The sequence below is a fragment of the Barbus barbus genome (assembly GCF_936440315.1).
Source record: "Barbus barbus genome assembly, chromosome: 4".
Lineage (NCBI taxonomy): Eukaryota > Metazoa > Chordata > Actinopteri > Cypriniformes > Cyprinidae > Barbus > Barbus barbus.
Window position 1 is genome coordinate 3,402,273 of NC_136732.1, and position 20,136 is coordinate 3,422,408.

Sequence of the window (20,136 nt, forward strand, 5' to 3'; positions counted from 1 at the left end):
TCTCCTGAGGAAGAAAGAAACCACTGGTGTACTAAGTAACACACCTCAAACGGGTAGATCAAGGAAAACATCTGCAGTTGATGACAGAAACATTGTGACAGCAGTAAAGAAAGACCCTAAAACAACTGTTAGTGACATCAGCAACAACCTCCAGAGGGCAGGAGTGAAGGTATCCCAATCTACTGTTCGCAGAAGACTTCATGAACAAAAGTACAGAGGCTACACCAGAAGATGCAAACCACTCATTAGCAAGAAGAATAGGAGACGAGACTCAGAAATTCTGGGACAAGGTTTTATGGACCAAAGTGATGGACAGGCTAAAGTTCGGAGAAAGAAAGGATCTGCTCATGATCCCAAACACACAAGCTCATCTGAAACACAGTGTACACAGGTGTACATTATAGTACACATTACACAAGTAATGTAACGGCTTGGGCTTTCATCGCTTCTTCTGGGACAGGCTCATTAATCTTCATTAATGATGTAACACATGATGGCAGCAGCAAAATTAACTCAGAAGTCTGCAGAAATATTTTGTCTGACAATTTACAGAAAGATGCAACCAAACTGATTGGGAGATCCTTCATCATGCAGCAAGATAATGACCCAAAACATAGTGCCAAAACAACAAAGGAGTTCATCAGGGGCAAGAAGTGGAAGGTTTTAGACTGGCCAAGTCCATCTCCACACTTAAACCCTGTAGAGTATGCATTTTACCTGCTAAAGAAGAGACTGAAGGGAGTAACCCCCCAAAACTGAAACAGGCTGCGGTGAAAGCCTGGAAAAGCATCACAAACAAAGAATGCGATTAGCACGATGGCCGTTGTATGTTATAAATGGTCAGTATGTCGATGGCATTTGTGTGTATAAAAGTTAATGATGTTGTTTCATACTTGTGAGGTATCGTAAACTGGCACATTTAGATAATTTAAACAGTTTGTGCCTGAGTTAGGCATTATGGTTATCTGAATTAATCTTGTATATGCCTTTATTGAATGAAGCACATCAGGTACTACGAATTGAACAGCTTTTGAAGATGAACATGTGGTTAATATCCTAGCTGTATTCTTGTATTATCAATTTAGTCCCTTTAATTTAATTGGTAAGAGTGAATACTGATGAAGATGTTATATATCGTTTGGTGCTTATGAGTACATTTTGAATATCTTATGCTGTTTCTAAAAAAAAACGTGAGTGTCACTGTGTCAGTTGAGACTAGAGCATGTGAACCGTATAGAGAGTTTGTTAAATAGCCTGTTGATCGTATTTTCTTATTTCCCCTATTCTTATGGGAAGTGTTTGAAGTCACTCATGTTTACATTCAGTCATTACTGGGAAAAAGTGATACTGTAATGGGTTGGTGCTGTAATGTGCTGAGCTTTTGTTATATGCATATGCTCTTATTCATTCAGAGTAAATACGCAACGAAAGAAGTCGTTACTGCAGCGCTCTTTTTCATTTTTTTCTTTAAACTTCTTTTCAGGAGTACTACAACTGCCCGTGTCCTCTCCTCACAGAGCACAATTCAATGTAAATGTATGTTGAATTCAGTGTTGTGGCCTTTCCAGTACATTTCTCAATTTTATCCCCTTTCTTCATATCATATCCTCCCACACACAAAACATTAGTCACAAAATCACATGCTTACTTCTGCAAAATCATTACTCTAGTCTAAATGCTTTTGAAAATTCTTTCTTTTTTTTTTTTTTTTGAGACAATTCAATTAAATATGCCCAACAAGGTCAAAACTATGTGATTTTTTTTTCTATGGGAATCAGGATCTTCCAAATAGATAGTTTACAAGGGCTTTTGTCACCAGGTAACAGCCATAAGTTTCTGTTTAACTGTGGGTAACTTCCTGTATATCAGACACTTCCTCTTCTGATTTTGGATATACAAGTAAGCATGAACCAGCGTGATCTAAAATGGTGTTAACTACTCTTCTTCTGGTGTTCACTGTGATGTTTATCAGTCATCTGAGCTCCAACACAGGTACCAAAGTCACTGTATACTACTCAAAGTACAAGGTTAACATTTAATATCATTAAAATATGATCTTTTTAATGTAGACGGGGTAAGACAATATTTCAATTCCTAAATATTTTTCAGTAAAGTTGTTGTCTTACACAAATTAACAAACTGTTTTGATTTCTGTGGTATGGGTTTTACAACACTTTTTAAAATACTGAAAGAAAGATTTGATATACCATGTTTTCATGTATTTTTTATTACCACTCAACCAAACTAGCTAAAAAATCATTTCAAGTATGATCATTAATAGTAAAAATCAATTAGCAATTTGTGAATGCTACAACATTTACCTACGGCTTTGCTTCATGTCTGAAATTGGCTAGATTTCATTTTCTCAAAACAGTTATCAGTTTACTCATTTAGCTTCTTTATTTGAGCTTTATGACTGTCTCGTATTGTAATAAGCAGTTACAGTACTACCATCACTCTGCTATAATGGTGCTCAAAAACTTTCCCTTTTGAATGCATACAAAAACTTAAATATAAACATGCTACTATTCAAACATCAAGTCATAATTCATATAAATGAATCAAAAGCAACAAAAATATAGCTTGAATCAAAGGTATCCACAATACAATCAGCTAATTTAAAGCTAAGCCCTTCGCTTAGCACCTTGGCAAAAGTGGGAGTTATTAAATTAATAATCTACCTTTACTCGCTGGTAAACTTAAATGGACGGGCATCTATAGAGGTGTCACGAGTCTGCCTGTCCTTCCTCTCTCCAATCCAGATGCACGCCCTCACCTGGTCTCCCTCAGTCACTAATCACGCGCACCTGCACCTCGTCATCACCCTCATCATGGTCACTACTTAAGCACTCACCCCAGTCACAGAAACTGTCCGATCTCGTTTATACAACGTGGACTCTACTCCCGCATCCCACGGATCGATGAGTATATTTTATATACATTTACCTCTTAGACTTACCTCCTGTTCTCCGTCTCGTTGTCTCCTCTGTCTCCAGACCTGCCTCGTCTGTGAACAGCGTCCTCGGATTCCGGTCCTCATCCTCTGCCCCGAGCCTCGAACCTGTAAAGCAGGAAGACAAAGTCAGAACGACTATCGGACACATCCACACTGCCCACTTGGAAGCCACTCACCTATTACCACGATCTCCTGCACCCGCACCTAGAAATAAAGATCACAGTGTTATTACTTACCCTTGTTGTCTGGCTGCGTTCATAACAGAAGATCGGACCAACACAGAAGATGGGCGAACTCGCACAGTTTTTTGATTTAGCCCACGCCATCCAGGATCCAGTGAGTTTTTTGTTGGCTTTTGCGCCTCTTGCCCTCACCAGCTCACTCGAAGATGGGACCCTCAAGATGCTGCTCCGGCTCGGGCTCACGCACCACCAGCAGCGAGAGCTCCCAGACACCTCCGACCTCACTTCCTCACCTTACGCCATCATCCGGTGTCTGGAGAGTCTCCGACCCCGAGCCGGAGCCTTATCCACGGCGAAGGATGTTCCGCCCGCGGCGATGTGGAAACCGCCGCAACAGGCGATGAACGTTGCGCCGTTTACGGCGATGATGGTCCCGTCCAGCCCACCTGATTTCCCGCTGGTCCCGTCCAGCCCCGCACCTCCCGTGCGCCCTCTAATGTCCGCGCGGCAAGCTCGCCCTCTAATGTCCGCGCGGCAAGCGCGCCCTCTAATGTCCGCGCTGCAAGCGTGCCCTCTAATGTCCGCGCTGCAAGAGCGCCCTCTAAGGTCCGCGCTACAAGAGCGCCCCTTTGAATCCGCGCTGCAAGAGCGCCCTCAAGAGTCCGCTCTGCAAGAACGCCCTCCTGCATCTACGCTGGTCCCGTCCAGCTCTCCTTCGTCCCCGCTGGTTCTGTCCAGCTTCGCGCCTCCCGTGCGCCCTCAAGTGTCCGCACTGCAAGAGCGCCCTCCTGCATCTCCACTGGTCCCGTCCAGCTCTCCTTCGTCTCCGCTGGTACTATCCAGCTTCGCGCCTCCCGTGCGCCCTCAAGTGTCCGCGCTGCAAGAGCGCCCTCAAGTGTCCGCGCTGCAAGAGCGCCCTCAAGTGTCCGCGCTGCAAGAGCGCCCTCCTGCATCTCCACTGGTCCCGTCCAGCTCTCCTTCGTCCCCGCTGGTTCCGTCCAGCTCCGCGCCTCCAGAGCGCCCTCAAGTGCCCGCTCCTCCAGAGCGCCCTCAAGTGCCCGCTCCTCCAGAGCGCCCTCAAGTGCCCGCTCCTCCAGAGCGCCCTCAAGTGCCCGCTCCTCCAGAGCGCCCCCAAGAGTCCGCCCCTCCAGAGCGCCCCCAAGAGTCCGCTCCTCCAGAACGCCCCCAAGAGTCCGCTCCTCCAGAGCGCCCCCAAGAGTCCGCTCCTCCAGAGCGCCCCCAAGAGTCCGCTCCTCCAGAGCGCCCCCAAGTGCCCGCTCCTCCAGAGCGCCCCCAGGCGCCCGCTCCTCCAGAGCGCCCTCATGCGCCCGATCCGCCCAGGCCGCCCAAGGACCCCGATCCGCCAAGGCCGCCCAAGGACCCCGATCCGCCAAGGCCGCCCAAGGACCCCGATCCACCCAGGCCATCCAAGCTCCCTGATCCGCCGTGGCCGTCCGAACTCCCTGATCCGCCGTGGCCGTCCGAGCTCCCTGATCCGCCGTGGCCGTCCGAGCTCCCTGATCCGCCAAGGCCGCCCGAGGACCCCGATACGCCAAGGCCGCCCGAGGACCCCGATCCGCCATGGCCGTCCGAGGACCCCGATCCATCGTGGCCTCCCGAGGACCCCGATCCATCGTGGCCTCCCGAGGACCCCGATCCGATGTGGCCTCCCGGGTCTCTTGATCCGCCGTGGCCGTCCAAGCTCCCTGATCCGCCATGGCCGTCCAAGCTCCCTGATCCGCCGTGGCCTTCCAAGTCTCCAGTCCCACCATGGCTCCCTGTGTCTCCTGATCCACCCTGGAGGCTTCCCGAGTCTCCTGGGTGTCCTGGCCCTATTCCGGCCTCCAGGGCGCCCGCTCCCCCTCCCCGATGTCACTGTTATGGTGCGGGACGCACCTTCCGGGAGGGGGAGGTAATGTCACGAGTCTGCCTGTCCTTCCTCTCTCCAATCCGGATGCACGCCCTCACCTGATCTCCCTCAGTCACTAATCACGCGGACCTGCACCTCATCATCACCCTCATCATGGTCACTACTTAAGCACTCACCCCAGTCACAGAAACTGTCCGATCTCGTTTATACAACGTGGACTCTACTCCCGCATCCCACGGATCGATGAGTATATTTTATATACATTTACCTCTTAGACTTACCTCCTGTTCTCCGTCTCGTTGTCTCCTCTGTCTCCAGACCTGCCTCGTCTGTGAACAGCGTCCTTGGATTCCGGTCCTCATCCTCTGCCCCGAGCCTCGAACCTGTAAAGCAGGAAGACAAAGTCAGAACGACTATCGGGCACATCCACACTGCCCACTTGGAAGCCACTCACCTATTACCACGATCTCCTGCACCCGCACCTAGAAATAAAGATCACAGTGTTATTACTTACCCTTGTTGTCTGGCTGCGTTCATAACAAGAGGCTCCTAATTAAATTCAGCAATCACTTTTATTGTCGTAACTAATTATTTTTTTCTCCCCACAGTATCCAGTGACCCAATCCAACCAACAGCAATAACTGTTCAGAAAGGACATCCTGTTCATCTTACTATACAAAAACCTGCAAATAAGATCCCAAAATTTGATGATTTGGAATGGCTAAAAGATGATTCAGATATTGTAGTCTCGTATGATTTTAGTAGAGTAAAGATTCATTCGTCCTATAGGGATAGAGTGGATTTTAACACTGAAAACTACGCTCTAACACTGAAGAACATACAGGAGACAGACAGTGGACTCTACACTGCTAGAGCAAGTGGAGACTCGGTTACCATCATTGGACAATATAATGTAACTGTTGGTAAGTAATTAATTGTCACATTTAGAATTCAAAGCTATCTACTCGACAATCAGAAAGTATTTTAAGTAGCACTTTAACTCATAGATTAACACAATTGTGTAGTGTTCAGTTTAGTACATTCTGAGCTGTATATTAAAGTCAATGCTTACATTAAAAAAAGAAGTGTAATGCTATACAACTTTTTGATAAAAAAAAATGTTAATAATCTACCTTTACTCTCTGGTAAACTTAAATGGATGGGCATCTTTAGAGGCTCCTAATTAAATTTAGTAATCACTTTTATTGTCGTAACTAATTATTTTTTTCTCCCCACAGTATCCAGTGACACAATCCAAAAAACAGCAATAACTGTTCAGAAAGGACATCCTGTTCATCTTACTATACAAAAACCTGCAAATAAGATCCCAAAATTTGATGATTTGGAATGGCTAAAAGATGATTCAGATATTGTAGTCTCGTATGATTTTAGTAGAGTAAAGATTCATTCGTCCTATAGGGATAGAGTGGATTTTAACACTGACAACTATGCTCTAACACTGAAGAACATACAGGAGACAGACAGTGGACTCTACACTGCTAGAGCAAGTGCAGACTCGGTTACCATCATTGGACAATATAATGTAACTGTTGGTAAGTAATTAATTGTCACATTTAGAATTCAAAGCTATCTACTCAACAATCAGAAAGTACTTTAAGTAGCACTTTAACTCATAGATTAGCACAATTGTGTAGTGTTCAGTTTAGTACATTCTGAGCTGTATATTAAAGTCAATGCTTACATTTCAGATACAAGAAGTCACGGAACCACCGGATCTGTTTCTCTCACTTGGATCATATTCCTTGTCCTTTTCAGTGCAATAATTTGAGCCAACTACTTTACTGGAGCTACAGAAACAACAACAACAATTGTATTATTCGCTTAACAGTTATCATTAAGCTTCTTCGTTGCATGCACAAGCAAATGACACTTTTCGTATTTTCCAAGAGCAAAGAGACAGACTTTTTTGAGCAATTTTGACATCAGAGCCATTTCACATAATCTATTTACAGGTTCTTGTGTATACAAACTTTCAAAGACATTCTACCCTGAAAAAAAGATGCTCTGAATTCATAACTCTACATGCACATATTCCTATAGCTCAAACAGTAGAAAATGGCACTTGAAACACCAAGGAAAGCAAGAAAACAATAAAAAAACAAATACATAAATAAATAAAATAAAAAGTCTTTATTATATTTTTTCTTATAAAAGTATCTGATAAACGTATATATATATATATATATATATATATATATATATATATATACATACAGTGTCCTCCATAAGTATTGGAACAGTAAAGACAAAATTGCTCTGTTGGCTGTGGAGTCAAGACATTTGCAAATATGATTAAAAGATGAATATGAGACAAAACTACAGAATGTCACATTTTATTATTAGCTGTTTCAACACAGATGTTTTACCAAATATAAAGAACAGCACTCACGGAGTTCATCCCACTCATTGATGTGAGCATGAGTATTGGGACAGTTGAACATAAGGCAGATATAAAAGATTAAAAGCTATTATTTAGTTGCAGATCCCTTGCACACAATCACAGCAGTGAGTCTGTGACCCATAGACATCATCAGACTCTTGCTCTCATCCTTTGAAATACTTTTCCCAGCCTTTAATGCAGCCAATTCCAATTGTTGCTTGTTTTGGGGAGTTTCTGCCTTTACTCTCCTCTCCAGCTGCTGAAATTCATGTTCAATCTGATTTAAATCTGGAGATTGACTTGGGCAATCTAAGACTTTCCATTTCTTTGCTCTTATAAATTCCTTGAGTGAACTGGCAGGGTGTTTTGGGTCATTGTCCTGATGCAATATGAAGCACTTCCCAATGAATCTGGTGGCATTTTCTTGAATATTGGTAGGTAAGATGTCATCAGTAAAGTTGAGAGGGCCTGTTCCAGAGACAGCCATGCATGCCCATGCCATGACACCACCTCCACCATGCTTTACAGATGAGGCTGTATGCTTGGGATCATTTGCAGTTCCCTTTTTTCCCTCCACATTTGTGCTTTCCCATCACTTAGCTTTGCCCACACTTTGCTTTTTTGTGAACTCTAATCTTGTCTTTCTATGTTTGGTGCTGGTCAGAGGTTTGCATCTTGCTGTGTAGCATCTGTAATTCTGTGTCAAAGTCTCCTGAGGACAGTCAGAGCATCACCCCAGCTTTCTGGAAGCTGTTGGTGATTTTACAGACACGTCTTTTAGGATTAATTTGTCTGTCATCAACTACTGTTGTTTTCTCAGCCGATCAGGTAGTTGTTGGTTGTTGGTGTCGCTGGTGGTTTCCAAACTCTTGATTTCTCCATGCCCTTTATTTTTAGCTCTAATTGATTTCCTCTTTTCTTTTAGCATCCAAATTGCTTGCTTTTTTCTCAAAGTCAGCTGTGTGTCATCATCGAATGCAAGATTCAGAATACAGAAGTAATGGATATAACTGATACAACACATTCCTTGCTTTTAATATCTGAAGAATTAATGCAACAGGACACAGCAGATCACTTAGAAAGACCTGTGAGGAAACTGCTCCAATACTTATGCTCACATCAGATAGAGGGATGAAACTATAAAAGTGCTGAAAACATCTATGCTGGTAAAACATCTATGTGTTGAATCACCCAGTAATAAAATGTGACATTCTGTAGATTTTTCTCATATTCATCTTTAAATCATATTATTAAATGTCTTGACTCCACAGCCAACATAGCAATTTTGTCTTTACTGTTCCAATACTTTTGGAGGGCACTGTATATGCATATGTATAATGCATTACAATATTGGTTACTTAGTTACTTTTTATGGAAAGTAATGCATTGTGTTACTTTTGTGTACTTTTTGTCACCTGGGCTGGGCTGGGCTTGCTTATTTATTTTTAATAACAGAAAACCAAAAGTTATATTTTTGGCGACTGTAAAGGCCCTTTCACACCAAGAGTGAACTTAAGCCTCAGGATGAAGAAAATCCCTCTGCCTCTGCACTTACTCACAGTTTCTCTCAACACGGGGACAGGAAAGGTGTCAGTGAATAAATAGGATAACAAATTAACTTTATTAAACTTAGATATTTTACTGTAGTAATGTGTTACTTTACTATTTACTTGACAAAAGTAATCTCATTATGTAACTCACGTTAGTTGTAATGCGTTACCCCTGACACTGGAAATTAGTATTATTACAGTATTGAAAATCAAAATACGTAGGCATAAATCAGTGGTGGAAAGAGTACTGAAAATGTATACTTAATGCTGCGTTCCAGGCAGGTTTTTGAGCCCGTAAGTCACGACTTCAAATCACGACTCATAAATTTGTAGCGTTCCAGGCAAGTCACGGCAAACTGCCAGGGCGCAAGGAATTGTGGTAGCTAGATGTAAACAAACCAGCAATGGCGGACCGTACGGGGCTTATGCTCATTTACAATCATTTCTATCGCAAAAGGTGCTTACTCCTTACTTATTTGAGGGAAACGGAGGAGGAAAAACGGCGCATAAGGCAAGAGAAGCTGTTATACCTTTTATTTAACGTTATTTGTATATTTGGAAATGCATCCGTAGGGGCTGCCATTGTTGTTTCGCGGGCTATGTGGTGTCAGAGCGCGGAACTGGGAGTACATCGATCTAGTACGAGTTCACGGGTTTGACTGCCGTTCCAGTGCACTTTCAAGGGTAGACGGTTGGAAAAACACGGGTTATGGGTTGCCTGGAAAGCAGCATAAGTACTGGTGTCAAAAGTACTTAAGTAAAAGTATAAAAACTTTTCTCTAAAACTACTCAGTTACTAGTTACTTTTTAGCTGGCGGTATATAATGAATTACCAAAACATATTAATTCATATCAAAGATGCATCTGGATAATAGCTACTTTGAACAAAACCCACTTTTATCCTATTGACAAAGTACGTGAATTAGTGGTCATGATACAGGACTTTCTAACTTCAATAAAATATATCAGTATCAAAGTTGCAACTGACTTCAGTGTTGTGATGTATTTTCAAGTGAAAGGGAATATTGAATAAAGGGCGGGGTTTTATGGTGGTGCTCCTCCACTCCACCTCTTGCTCATAGCAGATTCACGGTTGGGTAGGAGTGGTTACGAATATCTGCTTGTTACGACTGACATCACGCTTCACCACTTCTGGGTCCTAACGCTCTGCCAGACGCCCCAAGAAAACAACAAACTGTGCTAATATACACCCATGATGTCATGTAATACTGAAAATTTATAACCCTAACCTTTATCTCCATACTGAAATCCCAGATGGCCAGACAGTGATTCAGCTAAAATATGTGTAGTGTGAACAGCTAATTTGTAATTTGCTTAGCTTAAATATGTAATATTAATTAAATAGTGCTCATAAATGGTTGTTCAGATAGTATTCTCAAGTGAAATGAGTAGAGGCTTGGACCCGGAAACAGCAGTCCTTACGTCATGACTTAACAAGAGGATTCTCCCAAAGTTGTCACACTGATGTCATCAGAACGAGAACGCTATTCCAGAGCGGAAACAAATTTTCAGTTTTTGATTAACTCTTTCCTCGTCAATTAAGAGACAACTCTTCCCTGCCATTGATGAGTTTTTATGGCAATCTGTGTTCTAGCGCATGTCCTAAATAAGTTACGGGACTTCCAGGTCTTCTGGGTGCGAAATTCAAAGATGATCAGCATAACGTAAACGGAAAATATAGATCATATCACATATTAAAATGAAGAGGTATACAGCTGAACATGCACTGGAGGTGTTGATGGACTCGGACTCCGATCACTCGTGCTTTGATAATTTTGAATCAAACACAGAAACTTCTAGTGTCGTGGATAGACCGATAACCCATCGATCTAGACGAAGTGCAGTGTGGACACTGATAGTTCAGACGGCGATACTTCGTGCAGAAATTCAAAGCTGTCTCAATCTTCCTTCCAATGTGCCAGAGTCAATAGAGGTTAGACAGATAAGGAAATGGCCAAAAAAAGTGTATCTTTCTTGTGCACATTTGGTGTAATATAGTGTGCATATACATATAGTGATATATATGTGTGCACTGTGCACACATAAATGTATATGTATGTATGTACATGTGTGTGCATGATCTATATATGTATATAAATGTGTGTGTCTGTTCTGTTTATTGAATGCAATTTCAATTATTCATATAACAATTTACAGGTAGAGCACAGCAACGAGAAAGGTCAGACACGTGTTTTTTCTCACTGGTATAATTCATAAGCCTGAACTTGATATGTACTGGTCTACAGATTAAATGTTAGCTACCCCCTACTTCAGCAAGGTCATGTCTCGCAGCAGGTTTGAAATCATATGGAGATTTCTCCACTTCAATGATAATACAGCAAGGCCAGCCAATGACACTGACAGGCTGTACAAAGTGCACCCTGTTTTAGATCAGCTCGTGTCCAAATTCTGTGAAATGTATCAGCCTAACACAAACATTTGCATTGATGAGGGTATGCTTCTGTGGCGTGGGTGCCTAGCTTTCAGGGTGCACAATCCTCAAAAACCCATCAGATATGGAATAAAATCCTACATCTTGTGCGTTTATGAAACAGGGTACTGTTTTAACGTGAAGCCCTATTGTGGAGAAAGTTCTGCTCTGTCTCTCTTCTTGATTGCCTAGCAGGTCATGGTTACAGGTTATTTATGGATAATTACCACTGTGTAAACACCTACTTGATTTGAAAACCCATGTCTGTGGTACAATTAGGAAAAACAGAGGTGAACCACCAGTCATTTGAGATCTCAGAAATGTTGACCTTAGGATTGGGGAAACACTGAAAATGTGATGGTCTTGGCATGGCGAGGCAAACAAACTGTGAAAATAGTCATTCTTGCATTCTGGGAATTGTTACACAGTTTACCACTCAAAGATAAAATACAGTGCCTAAATTTTATTTACCAATTGTATTTATTTTCAATGTTTATTTATTTTTGAAAGAATATGACATCTGAATGTATTTTGCTTGAAAATGCACTACTTTGATAAAAATGCATTTTTCTCAGTATTTTTGTCCAAAATGTTGTAGTTCTGATGAAACCTATCTGCATTCAAGTGGTGATAAAACATAAACACACGAAGCTAGAATAAAATAGGTTTTTTTTTCCATTTAATAGCAGAGTATTTTGATATATATAATATGTTCATATATTCATAGTAGAAAATATTCGGAGGGTCGTCAAATTTAGGTAAAAATCATCAAAAATGCTGGCGGTGGCTGGCAACTTTTTTTTTTAAATGCTGGCGGGGAAAAGTTAAAGATTTATATATTTATTTTCCCGGTGTATTGACTTGCACGGTTTAATTGTTCACCAAAAGACTAGTAATGTGCACTAAAAAATAAGTAGGGTCGGGTCATTTTTGATTTCATGACCACTTTAATCATTTTCAATATCATTGACAGGTTTGTCCCATCCTCACGCCTGTAAACATATCAAAGTAATATTAAAGAAGAAGAGGAAATGTGCAGAAAATAAGAAATGGCGGATGAACAATAGACTGAATTAAATGACATTCTTTGCCGCAGATGAGAAAAATATGTAATGATGCAAGAAAAGATAACCAGCCACAGTTGTGCACTAACCATTTCTGAGAACAGCCTCATTGGTCTATGACATACAGGAGCTTTGAAATGCCCCTCTCTACAGCAGCAGCTTCTGGTAAGTGCTTAGATGTCCTCATTGATGTAGGAAAGATATGTGGGCTTCAGGCAGTCAGCTTTCTGATCTCTCTCACCCACATCTCTGTCTACAAGCTAAACAGGCCAACATATAAGGCAAAGATGAAGACAAAAGAAAACGTACAGGCAAAAAAACAAAAACAACTCTGACTCTCATCAGTCTGCTTTATGAAACTTTTTTGCATGTGCTAAGAAATCATGATCAATTGATTCTCTGTACAAATTTTTTTGATGCACGTGATAAAGATGTGGCATTAAGGCTGAATTAACTGAGCTAATGTACTAAAACTGTATGCTGTATAAATGGCCTCCTATGCTGCTCACTTTGGTTTGACCAAATATCCTTAGGTTTTTGTTTTTGTTGGTGTTGTGTGAAGAATACAAAATTCTGTTTTAGCGATTTTAACATTTGTTCATTAAAGATGGCCTTGAAATGTCCAAGCCATCGTAATGAAATGAACATCAAATATAAGAGATAATGAGATGAGAATGTACCGCTCTCTGAAGACAAGCTGATAAGTGCAAAACAGCTGGTCTGCACACACTTACTTCTAAGGGCTAGTGGTTTGTCAAGTGGTAAGTAACCATAGTAAGATCAATCTTCTTTGCTCTATCTCTGACGGTTTAGTTCTTTAGGTGACTGCAAGAACAGATCAGAACAGACATACAGTACTGCATTTTGTTTTTGTTTTAATATGCGAGGCATTTTGAGATTTCCTGTCTAGGTGATTTAAATGAGGTTCACCGAGTGTTTCACACAAAACGCTCTACTTCCTCTTCTAGTAGGTAACACATCATCACAGCAAGACAGACTCCATCCGTCTGCTGCAATGGAAATTGGTCACTTTCTCGTGTTCTTCATGACGGTTCTGATCTCCAGCACAGGTACCAAAACCCATTTACTTTACCCTGGTTATCAGTTAATGGTTATGTATATGGTTGTGTGCAATACATGACAATATTCCTATTTAAAGTGATGATTTATTTCTATAACTGGTTAGATGAGTGGTGTGCACAGACCTCTGGAGGGGCATGGGAGAAATCGCATTCCTTGGGGCACATCGATAAGACCAAAGGGGCACTTTAGCATTGAGTATTAAAGGGGCAGGGGCTTGAGCCCCCCCTCGTCCCCCTCCTGTGCACGCAAGTTGGTGCTTTCTGTAAACAATAGGCCTACAAACCTTGGTCTAGCACCACTCTGCCAAACTTTTGAACAAAAATGCATAGGCTAAATCACATCATACACGCTTGTAATTCTTCATAAATAAAGAAAAGAACATATTCAAATATGAGCGTTTACTGTTAAATACGATTGCCGTTATTATTGAATTTCATTAGTCCCCGTTATGATTTATGTGCGGATGTTCACGGAAAAGTGAGCAAGACATGACAGTTACAATATCACGATTATGGTTAAATAAGAAAAAAGACACGTAATTTAGGTTACATTTATTTTCATATTAAATATCTCAACACACCATTAGATATGACGTTGAACGCAACTGTGTAGATTTATTTAGTAAAAAGGCTTGACTGCTTCCTTTGGTGTATGTTTGTATTCGAGCTGTCAATGTTAACACATGCGATTAATCTAAAAATTTTAGTTTTTAACGCAAATTAATCGTTTGATAAGGTTTGACCCCAACGTCTTCCCATCATCGCAGAGCGGAAGGTAATCTATCATTGTGTGATAAGTAGGGATGGGGAGTCGATCCCTCGACTCTCGGTATCGACTCCAGCGCTGGAATCGACTCTCGGTATCGACTCTGAAATCGCTGATGTCTTCACAGATTCTCAAGTCCAGTGCATGGCAGTTGAGTGCTGTATATCAGCTAGGAGTGAACAAAATTAAGCGATGATCCGTTTGCAGTGCAGTTCGTATGCGGTGCAGAAGCAGCACGGGCTCAGTGTGCTTTATTTAGTGCTCAGCTATGATCCGCAGCTGTTTACCATCATTATTTTCATTTCAAATTCGAACGTTGTTACATTTTTTTCTCTCTCTCTCAGCATAGTGATTATCTTTTCACACAGTAATGCTATCTTTCCTAGACATACTCGCGTTTAAGCGCAATATTACTAATTGCATTTTACTTCTGTACTGATTCATTAAAAAAAAGTTTATATATTAAAATGCTCAGGCAAGTGAAAAAGCATGTAAACAGCCTACTTTTCTTACGTTAAAAGGTAGGCTCTCCCAGTTTTAAATTAGAAACAGCCGTCTCGTGCCTTTTTTCATTTACATTACAAATAATCCTGCTGGTTATAAAAATAACTTTGTTTTCTAACTCCACGAGTGCCATGTTTATCAAAGTTTAGGGTAGCTACTTTTCCTTGTTTTACCCCCTATAGCTATAACTACTTTAATTAGCCTATATGCATTCATGGTGCAATTTAATACATTTCGTATCAATCCATGTACATTTTTAGCGTGTGCAGCACAGCAAAAATAGACTCGGTGCGGAAACGACCGCTGCGATATGCTGCATGCAGGCACCACACGGAAAAAAGCACGCACTGCAAACGGAGTATTAAACATGTGTGGAATAGTACATTTAGTTTGTATACATGCCTCTGTAACAGCTTTGTATAATTGATGTTATGCAATGTTACCCTAGGTTTAATGCAGTCGGTTTTCCATAGAGGCTATTCAATCATTAAACTAACCTTAAATCATTAAAAACTGACACATAGCCTAATAAGCATGAAATAAACTAATCAGTAAGTGTAGGCCTACATTTGTATGTATTTATGTATTTATTTTTTAATATCAATGCAGTTTAGGACAATATGCGTTTAGCGCCATCCCCTGACCATTATATTGTTACGAATTCATTAAAGAATATCTTCTTTTATTTAATTCTGAGAGAATATTCCACCACGGCTGTTTTTCGTGACTTTTCCCTCTGTGAACTTAAGTGTTGGCAACAGCAAACAACACTGATAGCTTATCAGTGGGGAAGTCGTGGCCTAATGGTTAGAGTCGGACTCGTAATCGAAAGGTTGCGGGTTCGAGTCCCCGGCCGGCAGGGATTGTAGGTGGCGGGAGTGAATGTACAGCGCTCTCTCCACCCTCAATACCACGACTGAGGTGCCCTTGAGCAAGGCCCCGAACCCCTAACTGCTCCCCGGGCGCCGCAGCATAAATGGCTGCCCACTGCTCCGGGTGTGTGTTCACGGTGTGTGTGTGTGTGTGTGTGTGCATTTGTTCACTACTCACTGCTGTGTGTGTGCACTTGGATGGGTTAAACGCAGAGCACCAATTTCGAGTATGGGTCACCATACTTGACAATACGTCACGACTTTACTTTACTTACTTTATTTAGAGGTAATGTCACCCCTAAATTAGACTAATTTGGACAGTCACGATTCCATCAACTCCTATGGTCAGAGTCGACTCCGAAAAACCTGGAACCGAACACCCCTAGTGATAAGGGTACAGCAAACCATACATAGCCTAATAAGCATGAAATAAACTAATCAGTAAGTGTAGGCCTACATTTGTATGTATTTTTGTATTTTTTTTTTAATATCAATGCAGTTTAAGACAATATGCGTTTAGCGCCATCCCCTGACCATTATATTTGACGAATTCATTAAAGAATATCTTCTTTTATTTAATTCTGAGAGAATATTCCACCACGGCTGTTTTTCGTGACTTTTCCCTCTGTGAACTTAAGTGTTGGCAACAGCAAACAACACTGATAGCTTATTTAGAGGTAATGTCACCCCTAAATTAGACTAATTTGGACAGTCACGATTCCATCAACTCCTATGGTCAGAGTCGACTCCGAAAAACCTGGAACCGAACACCCCTAGTGATAAGGGTACAGCAAACCAGTATTGCCAGGGTCGGGCTAGTTTGAAAACGCAGTCGTGGGAAAAATTACAGAACCGTGGGTTGCGCTTTTTTGGGCTACTTTTATAACATACCGCGGCTGCCCAATGTGCATACAGACAAATAAAAATGAAAATAGGTCCTTTTATTAATGTGTATTATACTGAAATGTATACCTGGCGACTTGAGAACGGAGAGGCGGTTGTAACATCACAAACAACGTGAGTTTCAGCCAGAGCATAACGTTACATGTTAACGCTTTTACACAGCAGAAATAAACATGACAACATCCACTATAGATTATATCAAATAATAAATACACGATTACAATAGGATATGATTTGTGATTTTCTTGAGATTTGGATATTTTCATAACAATAATGAATGTGTTACCTTACATCTGAAATGCTAACTTGTACAGCGATTAAAAAAGGCTATAAATGGCACATTTTAACAACAATAAACGACCAAATCCCACATGTAATCGCAAAAGGAAGTTATTACAAACACTCGATGGTGGTTTAAAGTGAGTTTTGAGTAAAAGTGTACTATTAATCTCTTAAATTGTCTTATGTAGCATGATGCTAATGTTAGCTCTAATCCACCTGCAGAACAGGTCCAATTCTTCTTCATAATGCATTTTGTTATGATACTTCACATAAGGTCGCAAGAAAATGTTTTGTTGTAATTATTTAGAAATACTTTTGATAATAGTTGGGTAAATGCATATATATTGTATATATCTATAATAACCTTGGTTGGGACTATGCGGTGTCCATTGCAAAAATATGAATCTGATAAAGAAAGGCATGATGCATTCTTTCAAATGAACACCTCTTCTTCTTGTTCTTCTCCTCAGCATCCGGACCTGGAGACCATGTGTTCGTACAGACAGGGGGCTCTGTTGAACTGGATATAAAAAATAACACACTGCCAGAGTTTGATAAATTAGTCTGGATGAAAGATAAATCAGAAACTATTGTCAGATTCGTTAGTCAGTCTGGAGATATAAAATATTACAGTTCATATAAGAACAGAGTGGAGTTCAATACGGAAACCTTCTCTCTAACACTGAGGAACATGAAGAAGACAGACAGTGGACTCTACATGGCAAAAACAAAAGGAGAAAAGGAAATATGTGTTGCTGAACACAACGTATCAGTTATAGGTGATTGCATATTGGACAATTTTTCTCTTTTGACATTTTCAGATGAGAATAGCAATAGAATCTACATTATAATGTAACAGAAACAGGACAATATGAAGGATATTGTTAGCTGTGCATCTGCTTACAGAGAAACATCTGTTTTCAATCTCAGGCATATCTGCAACGGCAAAGACTATTATTTTTATATGCAAATTTTAACTCTCTTGATCTATAAAGAGCACCTAAAAAGTGTCCTATAGGAAGTCACTCATCAAGGCACCAGAATAATTTACTGAAAGAACATTTTTTAAGATATTTTATTTCAGTGCATTGCATGTCCAAGTCAGGCTTCACCTTTGCTGCAACATGCTCTGAAAAGTCTTAACCTATAACCTCTCCACGCTAATCTTTCCTAAACATGTTTCAGATCCAGTGGAGTCTCCTGTTCTGAAATGGGACGTCACCAGAATAAGTGTTAACGCCTGTATTGTGAACGTCTCATGCAGTGGGCGTGATCATACAATCAGAGACCGCTACCACAGCAACAACTGCACTCAGGAGGAAGTGACATCGTTTGGAATCCAGACTCTAGCCCTGTATTGTATGGAGAACGTAGTTGTTTGTAGCTACAGCAACCCAGTCAGCTGGAAGAATGACACAAAAGAGATGAACCAACTTTGCCCACCTCATGAAGGTAAATGACTACTCTTACATCGTCCATATTTGAATTCTCAAATTAAAATACTAAAAAGTATCTTTAACTAGGACATGACTGTTCTGATGACTGTTAATGTGACCGCTTTCATTTTAGAAGAAAATCCCAAAGAAAACAATGGTTCGTTTCCTCTCCATTGGCTCCTGGTCATCGCTGGTGTATCGATGTTGGTTTTCACAGCAGTTTCTGTAATATGCTGCTCTTGCAAGAAGCGCAAAAAGAGTATGTTTGCCTTAATGAAATAGAAATGACTGTAGCCTCAGTATGGTTTTTGGTAAGCAAGTCACTTTCTAAATCTATTCTATTAAATCTCTTAGGTGCTTCTCAACAGAATGATCAGACAGTCTATGCACAAGTTCAGGTAAGCTTCACATATTTTTTGTATAGCCATCATATAAAATTAACACTCTTAATTCAAGAATGAATCCTAACACATAATTCTCTAGAATGTAGAATTGTGTTCTTCATTGGAAGTCTTTCAACCTTGTTCAGTTGGAAGGTGGTGTCCACATAATATTAGCCATAGAGTCTAAATGCAAATGTGCATGTACGGAAGGATTTATATGACTGTTTGACCTGCAGCCGAGGAATAAAGTGCAAAGACCCCTGGAGATGTCGGAGAAATCGGCGAATCCTCAAACTGTGTATGGATTTACAGGGGAACACAATACCAGTCAGACAATGCCTAGTCCTCAGGTAAGAAAGAGAGGGACGCATTTACTTCTTCACACAAATGTTTTATGCAACACCTTACAAATATAGATAGATGGATGTCAAAAGGCCAATTAAATGTTTGTTACTATTTGATATATTCACAGATACGGAAACAGGCGCAAACCAGCACCACCTACAGTGCAATCGGACAACACCAAACGCCATCATTTGCCTCTAAAACAGATCATACAATTTATTCAATAGTGTGTAAATCCACGCCGGGCAGACGACCTGTGCATTAAATAGCAGAGGTTAAATATATGTTAAATTGTGTTTGGCGATAGATATCATACAATAATTTGAAAGATATTTTTAACATATCATGGCAAGTAATGAGTGCTAATATTGGTGATAACTGTTTTGATGAAGTTGATTTGTTGCCATTAAACTGTTTTTCTTTGTTTAGTTAACGGTGTTCTGACTTCTTTGTACATTTTTGCTCTGAAACTGCTCTTAATATTAATTTGATTTGAGTAAATAAAGGTAAGGTGTCATGCTTCTCTCTCTTATAGCCATGAGAAACATTTATAAGTAAAATCAAGCAAGAAGAAAACATTTTTGTGCTCAGCAGAAGAAAAAACTCGTACAGGTTTGGAACAACTTGAGGTGAATAAATGATGGCAGTCATTTTTCAGTGAACTATACAGCATATTGCCATAATATCATGGGCCCTATCATACACCCGGCGTAAGTGTTTTTGCTAGTTTCAGCCCGACGCGGTTCTCATTTTCCCGTCCTGTGATGCGTTGTTTAAATAGCAAATGCATTTGCGCTCATTTGTGCGCTTTTGGGCATGCTGGTCTAAAAAAGAGGTTTGTTCAGGCACATTGTTGGTGCGTTGCTATTTTGAGGAACTGAAAATAGACTGCCCCATAGATCAACTCAAACCTGGTCTAAAGTCAATGGCGCAAGATTCTTTTTGTTATTTAAAGAGAGCGTTAGTGGAAAATGTGCCTCTGGGCAGGTCCATTTTGCTTATTACACACAGGGACGCCAAATATTCAAAATGAAAGGATTACAGTGTAAAAGAATATTATTGTCTTGGCTTCATAAATATAAAAATGT

The 20,136-nt window shown here is 40.7% G+C and overlaps 2 protein-coding genes across 2 annotated transcripts; both read left to right on the plus strand.

The window, feature by feature from the left end:
• Positions 1-1,646: 1,646 nt before the first annotated feature.
• LOC306867107 (uncharacterized protein) lies at positions 1,647-7,072 on the plus strand. Its single transcript, XM_079412628.1, has 4 exons — positions 1,647-1,992; positions 5,617-5,931; positions 6,247-6,561; positions 6,718-7,072. Exons 1-4 carry the CDS (start codon positions 1,926-1,928, stop codon positions 6,795-6,797), a joined length of 777 nt encoding a protein of 258 aa, XP_079268754.1. The 5' UTR covers positions 1,647-1,925; the 3' UTR covers positions 6,798-7,072.
• Positions 7,073-13,440: 6,368 nt separating this feature from the next.
• LOC306866952 (CD48 antigen-like) lies at positions 13,441-19,475 on the plus strand. Its single transcript, XM_079412406.1, has 7 exons — positions 13,441-13,545; positions 17,355-17,663; positions 18,070-18,336; positions 18,454-18,579; positions 18,675-18,718; positions 18,940-19,053; positions 19,176-19,475. Exons 1-7 carry the CDS (start codon positions 13,491-13,493, stop codon positions 19,311-19,313), a joined length of 1,053 nt encoding a protein of 350 aa, XP_079268532.1. The 5' UTR covers positions 13,441-13,490; the 3' UTR covers positions 19,314-19,475.
• The last annotated feature ends 661 nt before the right edge of the window (positions 19,476-20,136 follow it).